The 11,063-nt window shown below is 41.8% G+C and overlaps 2 protein-coding genes across 2 annotated transcripts in view; one reads left to right on the top strand and one right to left on the bottom strand.

The window, feature by feature from the left end:
• Positions 1-292: 292 nt before the first annotated feature.
• LOC148026987 (integral membrane protein (Protein of unknown function DUF92, transmembrane)) overlaps positions 293-11,063 on the top strand; it is a 30,997-nt gene continuing 20,226 nt past the window's right edge. The window contains exons 1-3 of the mRNA XM_087691528.1: positions 293-575; positions 5,033-5,149; positions 5,361-5,583. Of these exons, the coding sequence (XP_087547654.1) occupies positions 427-575; positions 5,033-5,149; positions 5,361-5,583 (489 nt within the window). The 5' untranslated portion in view covers positions 293-426. The remainder of the gene's footprint in view (positions 576-5,032; positions 5,150-5,360; positions 5,584-11,063) is intronic.
• LOC148026988 (uncharacterized) lies at positions 3,802-4,527 on the bottom strand. Its single transcript, XM_087690651.1, has one exon. It carries the CDS (start codon positions 4,525-4,527, stop codon positions 3,802-3,804), a length of 726 nt encoding a protein of 241 aa, XP_087546777.1.

Raw genomic sequence — 11,063 nt, 5'->3', positions numbered from 1 at the left:
TGATATAAATTTACTAAATAGAAAATACGTAATAAGCAATCAATTTAATGACAGACAGACACTTGTCATGAGATATTGGCTTCTCTTTAATGATTGCATTTAATGATTAAAGGCAATTAATGTGCAATAATCCTATTCAAGAGTCTCGATGAGAACACCCTTAGTGCAATATAAGTTGGCCTTCTAATAGACGTAAAAATTTTGGGCTAAAGGTTTTTGTAGCAAAAACGATGTTAGTGAACACTGGATGTGAGGGACACCCAAGAAAGGGAAGGCCGACGGACGCCGTCAACGGAGCGTCTGAGAAAAAAAATTCCTCTGTTTTGGCCCCTTAAACACTAAAAAGGTGGACGGGCATGGCTGCTGGCGTGAGTCTTTGCGATCCTTCTCATCATTATCAGCAGCAGCAGCTGACCGGCAGGAGTGATGGCAGGCTTGAATCTGCTTTGGGCATCCGCCTCTCTGCTCATCGCTGCCTTCGTTGCGCACAGAGCCCTGCGCCGCAGGTCCCTCTCCAAATCAGGCGCCATTGCCGGCTTCCTCGTCCTCTTCCTGTCCATCTTGTCAGGCGCTCGGTAAGCCAACCTCAATTCCACACATCCACGGAGTCTCGGAAACAAGAGAAGGTCGTTTTGTTTTAAGAAATTTCTCATTGATTCGTTTCTTAATGTTTGTGGTATAATCCCGAAGAGTCTTACAATCAGCCGAATGGCATTTCTGAGAGCAATTTCTAAATGAGCTGTTCCCTATCCATTCGTGAATAAATTTTATTTTAAAGTGTAAGTTCTATCAGTAATGATCAAGGCCTGTTCACTTCATTGGATGCTTAATATTCCTCTCACGACCAAGTCAGTGATACGACAGAAGTCAAATCGAGTAAACAATATTAACACGAGCTGTTTCTTTGTATCGATAAATTAATTTCAGCGTCAGAATGTGACCTCTACAAGTCAGAATGTGACCTCTACATGTACAAGTTCTGTCGCATCATGGGATGGTTAATATCCCTCTTGAAAGATCAAGCTAGTGATGCAAATCCTGTAGAATTTATTGTTACTCAGCTGGTAGAAGATGTAGAAAGTGGCACAGAATTGTGGAAGATTGGAACACTGAACTTGTGTGGCAGGAACTTACTAAAGAATCGGGTTAAAACAGCCCATATGATATACGGTAGAATTACACTTTTTTACCCATATCAGTAGACATGTCTGCAATTTGTATGATGTTATGTTTTCCATTGCAAAGGTTTGACAACTGGGCATCCCTTTTCATTCCATTCTCATGCCTTGTATTTCCACCGAGTGCACAAGGTGGTGCTTTTGTGAGAATGTGCAATGGAAGAGGAACACGAAGACAGAGAGAAAAGGAGAAGAGAGAAGACAGTAGGAATGAAAGAGAAATCTGCACTGATCTGGAAAGATTTTTCAATGATGGACTGATCAGTCCCTGCATGTAGCCCAAAATGTCAGTGAGGGCACTGGACCAGGCTGGAAAATCATGACAGCACTGGAGACGGTGACTAAGACGGAGTGTGCAGCCAGCAGTCCCTGCAAGAGGCTAGAAGAATGCTTCAGTCAGATTGTGCACCTGCAGAACAGGAGGAAGAATGATTTGCCCCAACATCTGCTATTTATAGTATAAAATGCAGCAAACTGGTGGACTGCTGCAATAAATGCAGTCGGTTGCATCAAAACTGGCCAACCATGCTTATGTAGCAGGCAGTAAATGCTGACAGGGCATTGGAAAAGCAAATCACAGTCTAGTAGGGCTGATCACAGCCTGTAGGAGCTGCATGGGCTGACAAGTGCTTGGCAAAACCAAGCACATCTAAACTGATTGAGAAAAGAAATGCATGCTTTGAATAGAGCTGCCTCCTCCATCAAAGCACGACATACACGCTCAAGTTCCTAATGTCTCCGTTTGACTCAAACCAAGGCTCATAGGCAGGAGATGATAATGTATGACAAACATGACTATTAATACCCCCTCTCAGATCCCGGATGTGTTTGAAGACTGGAGAAGATGTGAATGCGAGGGTGATAGGAAGAGTGTGAATGCTGATGAAGTCCATTGATGTGGACCGCTGATGAAGATGCTCCTCATGATCCTAGGAATCCCCCTTTTAAACACTAGGGGCCAGGAAGTCCACAAAACTTGTGAAATAAACGGCGCACAAGTGAGATTAAGTGCAGCACTAGATAATTGCCTTGGAGGACCTTGCATAAGGGAAGGGGAATGGAGCCTGTAAAGCCCTCTCTCCTACCAACTTGTCGCTAAAAGAGCTCTTGTAGAAGAATCCCCAACAAAACAGGTTTGCTCGGTGAAGACACCTGGGGTATTAAGTCATGAAACGCCCAAGTTTGGAATATGCAGGACTTTCGAAATGGAGCTCGATGAATGGGCTAGCGATAATAGCAAAGTGTCAACACCACTAAAAGGCACCGAACAAATGTCACCAACAGTGATAAGACCCTCAGATGGACGAAGATCATGTGGCAAAACTCCTTGTGGAGTTATATGACTTGAAGCATCACTGTCAATAAGCCGAGGCCTTTGGGAAGATGAAGGATCCATTGAAGAAGGCTCCTCCAATGACATTAAGAGAGTTCTTTAGGCTCTGACATAGATTTAGAGAAGCTTTGATGTCCACATTGTGGAAAGGGGACACACCCTAAGGAGAAATGTTGGAAGAAATACCCTCATCTTCGTCCAAGAGCCAAGGATGGAGCGAAATCATCTGAGTCTTCCTCTACCTCTACACTAGCTATTACTCATGAGTTTGTGTTCCTTCATATTCATAACATGCTTGGTACGTTTTATGAGTGGCTCAAAATCTTCAGAATCAGAATTTGGAACCATCTCCTCCTCTTCCAAATCCTGACCCAAGGCCTCCATTGCTTGGTCAATGAAAGCTTTGTTTAGTTCAGCCATGATGCGAGGTGGTTGATCACAAACTTCTCTTTGATCTGCACTGCAGGTATGCCCTACATATCAGGGCTGTAACTGTTCTCTCTCTCTCTCTCTCTCTCTCTCTCTCTCTCTCTCTCTCTCACACACACACACACACACACACACACACACACACACACACATGCCTCTAGACCATAGAAACATGAAACGGGGAACAGGAACGGGGACGAGAACGGTGACGGGAACACCAAACCTAGGGAACGGGGACGTGGGAACAGAAACGACATTTAAAAAATTAAAATTCATGAAAAAAAATTAATATTTCACTCATAATCCATGTGGACTCTGGAGTGTTAAAACTTAAAACCAAGGTATATAATTCACAAGGACAAATCATTTTAAGTTTTAACTTTAAGATATCATGCATCATTTTAAAACTACTCATTAGAAATTGAATTGCAACTTACAAGGCTCAAGAGGTAAGCTATTCAATTATAAATAATAAAATACATAATACATATGCCATAAATGATAAAACAATGAACAATGAACTAAGCTTTAAAGTCTAAGTTGAAAGAACATGCCTATGGTTCCATTGCCAAAAAACTTAAAAGATTACAAATATGAAATTGAAGTCTAATCTTTGAAAGAACATGCTCATTGCTCCAAAAAAGACTACAAATATAAAGTCTAATCTCTAGACTGAAGCAAAATGCGGCATACCAAAATAGCCCAAAGGGCAACTGCAAGACTGCAAGACTCAAGTACAAATATAATATCGGCATGGCACAACTGTCAACAGCCCAAGTGTTACTCTGCCATCAATGATCATAATATCATATACAATGTACATGTGCCATGTATCATGAAACTCATGATAAGTAAACTAAATCAAAGATCATGATCATGATCTGAGGTTGCTCTAGCTACTCCTGAAGTGCCAGCCTCATCATCACGTATACCATGAATTGCTGCATCTCCCTCAACATCAGCATGTGTCTCCTCTTCTTGCTGCATCTCCCACTTTGTGAATGGATCGGGCTTTGTTGTCATACTGTTACATAACATCCTCAAATTAGCACTAACGAATACTAGATTGTTTGCCCTCTCCACACCAAGAGGGTTCCTCTTCTTTGAAGCAATGCAAGCGTATGTACTCCACAATTGCTCCAAACAAGAGGAGCTAACTGACTGACTCAAAATACGGATGGCTAGTTGCTGCAACTCAGGACCATCCGAACCATAGTCCTCCCACCATAAAGCTGCCCCAATCTTACAACGATCCTCTTGTGCATCCCCACAACCAAAAGAACCCCGAAAGGTCCTATAACATGAAAGTTGATCTCTGATCTTTCGCCTAGTGCCATGATCAGGCACTAGACGAGACAATACAAGTCTCCATGCATCCATAACCTCAGTGTCATTCTCCTGACCTTTGCCTTGGAACTCAGGATCCACAACAAATGCAGCTGCATGCATGGGTGAGCTATAAGAGTTCCACCTCGTCACAACTAAATGGCGTATCTCCTCATATGCCTCATCATTTGGTGCCAACTCTTGCAACTTTTCATTCAGCCTATCCATAGCCTCATATACCTTGCCAATGCAAGGTTGCATTGCATCCGTAACCCTCAATAAATGTACAATAGGTGATAACAGCCATCAGATGTACATAACAATAACCTTTCTTGATATGCATCTCAAGTTATTAGACTGTGAAAAGGCATGTAACTTTTCATGTCTATATAGTATATATTGATTATCAAGATAAGATCAAGCTTCTATGGGGAAGCTTGTCTGCAATTTATGAGCCAAGGGAGGGACCTATGGAATCTCTGTTTTTACTCTTTTCAGCATTTCCTACTGGACAGTGTAACACAATTTCTCCTCATTCTCTCTCTCTCAGGTATGATTCATTACTCCGTTCTTATACACAGTATTAGGCTAAGCATGGATGGCTCTCATGTCTGTAAGAAGCAGAGACAAGTATACTCCATCTGAAAAGATCATTCTGTGGCTATCTCACAAAGTGTGAGTTCATAAGCATGCTACCAAGCAATTGTTCTTTAAACAACTTTACATATTTTGAAATGGGACTGAGAGGGATTGTCTTGCCTTGCAGGTTTGGTGCATTGATTCTCGCCTTCTTTTTCAGCTCCTCTAGACTCACTAAGTATGGATCTGAAGAGAAGAAGAAGATGGAGCGGGATGAATTTAAAGAAGGCGGCCAACGGGATTGGTGCGAATTTTTGAGATTGATGAAAAGAATGATATCTATCTAGTATTCATCAATGGATCATAAAATCTCTTCTGAAGTTCTTGCCAATGTGGCAATCAATTAGGCATCTTATTATTTCTTTTCTGGAAAGATATAAATTATTCATCATATATGTACTTGGTTTTGCTGGTTCCACTCACTTTCTAACATGGAATCTCATATATGTAATCAGGGTGCAAGTGCTCGTAAACAGCATCATTGCCACTACATTGTCATTGATCATCGCATTATATAGTAACTGGGAAGATCGATGCTTGGATTCACAACATGATCCTCTTATAACAGGTCTTTTAGGGGGCATTTTGGGGCACTATGCTTGCGCTAATGGAGATACATGGTCATCAGAAGTTGGAGTTTTAAGTAGTGATCAACCGAGACTTATTACTACAATGCGGGTAAGGAGCATGCTATGGCTGTTTATGATTAAGATTCCTGGCTGTAAAGTTGTATTGCACATAAATAAAAAATTAATATTTTGGGAGGGGATTCAATTGCATGTACCAGGGTATTCTCTTCACACCTGTAAAAGGGTATACAAAATTTAATTTGGACAAGCAAGTTGCTAAGATACGTATACTAGAATTATAAGAGGTGCCTATCAGAGCAAGTGTAAACAATAATAGAGAGAGAGAAAGGGAGGTCATCTATGATAGGACCAAAGTCTATGAGTATTTTGAAAATTCCTAGAATGCTTAATTTAGTGTCTTTGAATATTTTAAGCAGTAATGGTAATACATAACTAGCAATAGAATCTACTGGAATGCAGAACCATCTAATTATGTAATCTGTCTGAGATCAGTTGGAAATCGTCAACAGGTTATATGGCATAAGTACAAAGCCTCTCTAGGTGGTTTGGGTGGGATGGGGGATCAATGTCAGGGCAGAGGATGTAATACCACTGAGGGTTCCCATCCTATAGGGTGAAGATCAGGCTATGATAATCCCCAGTGTGAGGAAACAAACTCTGAAGCTCCTAACTGTATTGAGAGTCTCCCTGGAGCTGCTTTTGCAGACCATGGAGGGAGTTCATAATGGATGATCGGAGCTTTGGTAGGGTGGTGTATACGTGTGGATTCTATCTGCTGAAGACAAGCTGGCAGCAAGCCTCCTAGATATGCCAGTGTGCCACCCTTTAAGGCTCATTACAAGTCCCTAGACCTTCAATTGTGATGTTGATGGCTGTAGCACTTATGGGATGGGCAAGGCATCCACACCAACCACTGCACAAGAGCCAGCCTGCATTGTGCAGATCATGTCTTGCATCTCAGCCTCTCAGAGCAAATGCTGATCTTGACTAATTGACTGCAGGAGAAGACCCCCCAGGGTGATACAACTAGGCTCTATCTGACAGAATCCTGTTGCACCAAATAGGGATCCTTGCATGACTAGAGACATTGTTTCAGGGTCTTGACTCTTTGTGCACTACAATGGATAGAAATGGCATCTCCTGTTTTGGTGCATCTGAGCCAATGAGCTACTCAGGAAGAATGTGGCCCTCCTCGGCAGGCAGCTATCCCATAGGTGCCTCCAGAAAGTGTATTTAAAAGGGTTCATGTTGCTTTGCTTTGCCCAATGCTTGCTATGCTTTCGTCTTGCATTAGGATGTGCTTGCCCTAAACCACCAGCTTACCAACAGGGCAGGAATTTGATGCTCTAGGTGTATGATCCCCTAGCCTCTCTTTGTTCTAAGTCAAATGATAGTTTGCTACTCTACCTTAGCTTTGAATTGGACCATAAGAAATTATGTTTTAGGTGGCACTGTTGAGCAGTAGATGTTGCTAAGAAACACTGAAGGAAGCTACACACCACCAGGCTATTGCCAACAAGGCCTGGTTGATCACAGAACTTTGGTCACAAGGGAGAAGCGCATTTTCCTCTAGTATGGTAGGTTCCTTCAGATGGAGGTAGTCCCACTAGTCTAAGTTGCTAGGTCGCTGTGATAGTGGGCCCTATTTGGAACATGAGGATTTAATTGTTTACCCTTTGCTTATCCATTCGAAGCCTAGATGACTAGTCTTGCAAGGCTAATCACACCCTCTTTAGTATCACTATCTCATCCTCTAAAGTAAAGGTTGTTTTATTAGTATACTTTGAGCCCCCTTAGCCTAGTGGCTCTAGAGCATAGGAAGCAAGAATTGCCTCCACAAAGATTAAGAAAAAGAAATGTAGGGGGCTAGGGGACAACCTTGCTTGATTGATCTCTCTAGGTGGAACTCCTTTACCTCCCATCTACATATGATGGCTTTGCGGCTGGTAGGTGTAAAAAGTGCTGATATGCTGCTGATCATTTGCCAAGGAAAGTCTAATAAAGAGGTCTAGGAGTAGCATTGTTGGCCACTGTTGGGGCCACTTTGTTGTTGGACATGGAATGTGCGAGGAAGAAGCTTAGCTATGGAGGATGGAATCACATGCGCGATATGTGTGTGTGTGTGTGTGCACATACACGTATGTATGTATTTATGTATGTGTGTGTGTGTGTGTGTGTACACAGTGTACACATACACACATACATATATATGTGTGTGTGTGTGTGTCTACACACACATATACATGTATGTATGTATGTATGTATGTAGAGAGAGAGAGAGAGAGAGAGAGAGAGAGAGATTCAATCAGCCTATGAGACATATCCATATACAAGAGGACATCCTTATAGTATCTGTTATGAGGACATGTAGTTTTGAGCCTTACATAACATGTGGATTAATTTTTAATCACATGGTTAAGTAAATGTTGCACATGTGAGGTGTAATTGGGGTTAGAGTAAATTTACGAGCCTGGGACCCAAGGAAATCATGGAATGTCAAAGGCAAAAGTTGCTATAAGTTATGTTGCATAGGTACCTGGTAGTATTTGGTGCCAGTTGTTGCCCTAGGTCATTCATTTTGCCATAAGTGTTAGTTTTATGACACTAGAGAAGTGGCGTTTAATGGTATCTAACGTCAATGTGATGGTCAAAGATGGTGCAGAGACACTCAGGAATGGAAGTTGCCTAGTCAATTTAATTATTGGCCAGTCGCATTATTTTTTTGGGCATTGAAATAATTATTAGATTAATTTTTAGTATTTAAAGAATAAAATTTAATATTTAATTATGGATAATATTGTCAGAGTGAAGCAATGCGGAAGCGAATGACCAAGACAAAGAGTGAACAGAGAGAGAAGAGAGAAAGAGAAAGAGATAGTGAAACACATAAAATTTGCAGTGAAGAATGCTATATAAGGATGCAAAAATATGCATGGGTGTAGAGAGAATGTCTGCGTATGTCTCAACATCGAAGATCTCAATCTCCGTCAGCCCTAAGGGCAGTCTCCACTGTCTGTAGTGTGAAAACTGGGAGCACAACTGAAGAAGACTGCAAAAACCGAGGCCAATAAATAGGCCACCCAAAAAGGCCCAGAAATAGCAGGTTGGATGCATTAACAGCAGTCGACTGGTCAGCAAACTGGCCGACCACCAACCTGCAACTTGCAATCTGCTTGACATGTGGTAGCTGCCATGTGGCACTCTTGCATAAATCAGTGGGTGAGATAACTGTTGTACCTGTTGCTTGTCCGAGGGATGTCCCAACTCTAACACCTCCTTGTAGATCTTGGACACAGCAGAAGGCTAAGGGATCTAGAGTGCTGTCAAACAAGGCTGCAAGATTGTCCTCTGTCTGAATAGACCAAGGAAATAGTCTCATTCAGAATCTTCTTCCGAATGAAATGGTATTGGATCTCAATATGCTTCGTTTGAGTATGGAACATAGGATTCCTGGCCAAGGCGATGCAAGTTTCATTGTCGCATTGGAGAACAGTAGGACCGCTCTGTGAGCATCTCGTATCTATATCTACAGTCCAAGTTGTGGGATCCTTCATATCCTATCGAGTCTTGTTGTCTATACCTACGGTCCTAGGTTGTGGGATTTTCCATATCTTGTTAAGTTATCATTGTACCTTGTGCCCCTACATGGGACTATCTTGTAATCAGAAATCTCGTAACAAATCTTGCATCTAGTCTAGTCTCTTGAGCACAGTCTAGTGCTCCCATAATATTTTGGCAAGACTATCTTCTAGCCCTATTGAGCACCATGGAGGTGAACCTTGAAAGAATTGTGGCCTCCCTTCAAAACCTTCAACAATAAATTCAAGACTTGAATGAACGACGAGCACAACTTCAAATAGAATACCCTATGCATCGAGGCCCTGCGCTTCAAGAGATGGAAGATTGGATATGAGACTTGTAGAACGATGGAGGAAGTGATCAGATGATTCCGTGCGTTTATCAACCCCCAACAAGAGAATCCAGGATCAGTATGTTGGAGAAGTTCAATGGTGGTCATTCAAAGTTCAAGGGATTCCTGCTGTATATCCGCATGCAACCGGATAGGTATCCAGATGATGCTTCCAAGGTGGGATTCATTGGGACTTTGCTTTGTGGTCAAGCTTTATCATGGTTCGTCCTAATCTTGGAAAAGAATATGCCAGTACTTCATACCTATGAGGTATTTCTTTGCGAGCTCACTTCCACATTTGGAGATGCAAATAGTGATTGAGTAGCAAAAACAAAACTTTAGAAGCTACGACAAGGTAACCGCCCTACCTCTTATGCATTTGAATTTAGGCAATTGATCTGTGACCTCACTGGGTCTTGAAATGACATCAAGAACCTCATGCTCACTATGCTCGAGGCAAAAATACTCAACGACTATATCATGCAAGTCATCGAGTGTGATAATAGATTGTTTGAGAGGAAGCAAGAAAAGCGAGAAGAATTAAGGCCTTGCCAATGGAACCCAGCCCCAATCTCAGACCCAATCAAAGAAGAAACCAAGGCCGAATTGATGCAAATAGATAATACCAAATTCCAGCCCTTGACCCCACAAGAAAAGCAAAGACGAAGAGAGAATCATCTATGCCTATATTATGGAAACCCTAAACACATTGCCCTAAATTGCCCAAATAAGAGATTAAGAACTCTAGGTGTTGCTATAACCATCCTCCAGCAAGAAAACAAGGATGTCGGGTTGTAAATGAGACTATACAATTGGATCTTAATATAAGAAAAGATCTCTTGATCCCAGCCACACCCATGGAAACTTTCCTTGTCACAGTTCAGATGATCCTACCGAGAAAGACCCTTTTTCTCAAAGCCCTGGTCGACTCTAGGATCTCCGCATGTCTCATTGATGATGGTTTTGTGAATAGTTACCAAATTTTAGTACTTCAAAAGGCCAATCCTGTAATAGCTAATAAAGTTGTGGATGGAAGACCTTTAGCATCTGGAGTATTATCGAGGAAACCCGACCACTCATGGTAACTCTTGGTGGCGATCACAAATCTCATGTATGCTTCAATGTCAAATCGAGTTCCATGAATCCAATAATCCTTTGGGATGCCTTGGCTAAAGCAACACAACCTAGAAATCGATTGGGTTAAGCAAAAGATTACATGTCATGAAAATCAAGGAAAGTCGGTATATCTAGGAGCCAAAGCATTTATGCACACAACAAGATAGGAACTGACCTACATGATGTATCATATACCAGCTCAAGAATCTAGTAAGGATGAGTTGGTCAAGTTACCAAGTAAGTATCAAGAATTCCAAGATGTCTTTGAAAAATAGATTGTAGATCTCTTGTCCGAACACATACCACATGATTGTGCTATAGAACTCCATGAGGGGGACTCAACTACCTTTTGGACCCATCTACAGGCTTTCCCCTGATGAACTAGCTGAACTACGCAAGAACATTGATGAGAACTTAGCCAAGGGGTCCATTAGGTACTCAAAGTCTCCTGTTAGAGCTCCAATTTTGTTCGTGAAGAAGAAAGACGAGACACTTCGAATGTGTGGATTATCGAGGACTCAACAAGCTAACAATCAAGAATC

The sequence above is a fragment of the Lygodium microphyllum genome, chromosome 13, assembly GCF_053477565.2.
Source record: "Lygodium microphyllum isolate KBCC chromosome 13, Lygodium_microphyllum_v1.1.10, whole genome shotgun sequence".
Classification (NCBI taxonomy): domain Eukaryota; kingdom Viridiplantae; phylum Streptophyta; class Polypodiopsida; order Schizaeales; family Lygodiaceae; genus Lygodium; species Lygodium microphyllum.
The sequence above is the reverse complement of the archived record's forward strand: the minus strand, read 5'-3'. Positions and strand labels throughout refer to the sequence as shown.

What these genes read in the sequence shown, in the direction of transcription:
- LOC148026988 (XM_087690651.1), bottom strand. Translation starts at nt 4,527, where the DNA reads ATGCAACCTTGCATTGGCAAGGTATATGAGGCTATGGATAGGCTGAAT.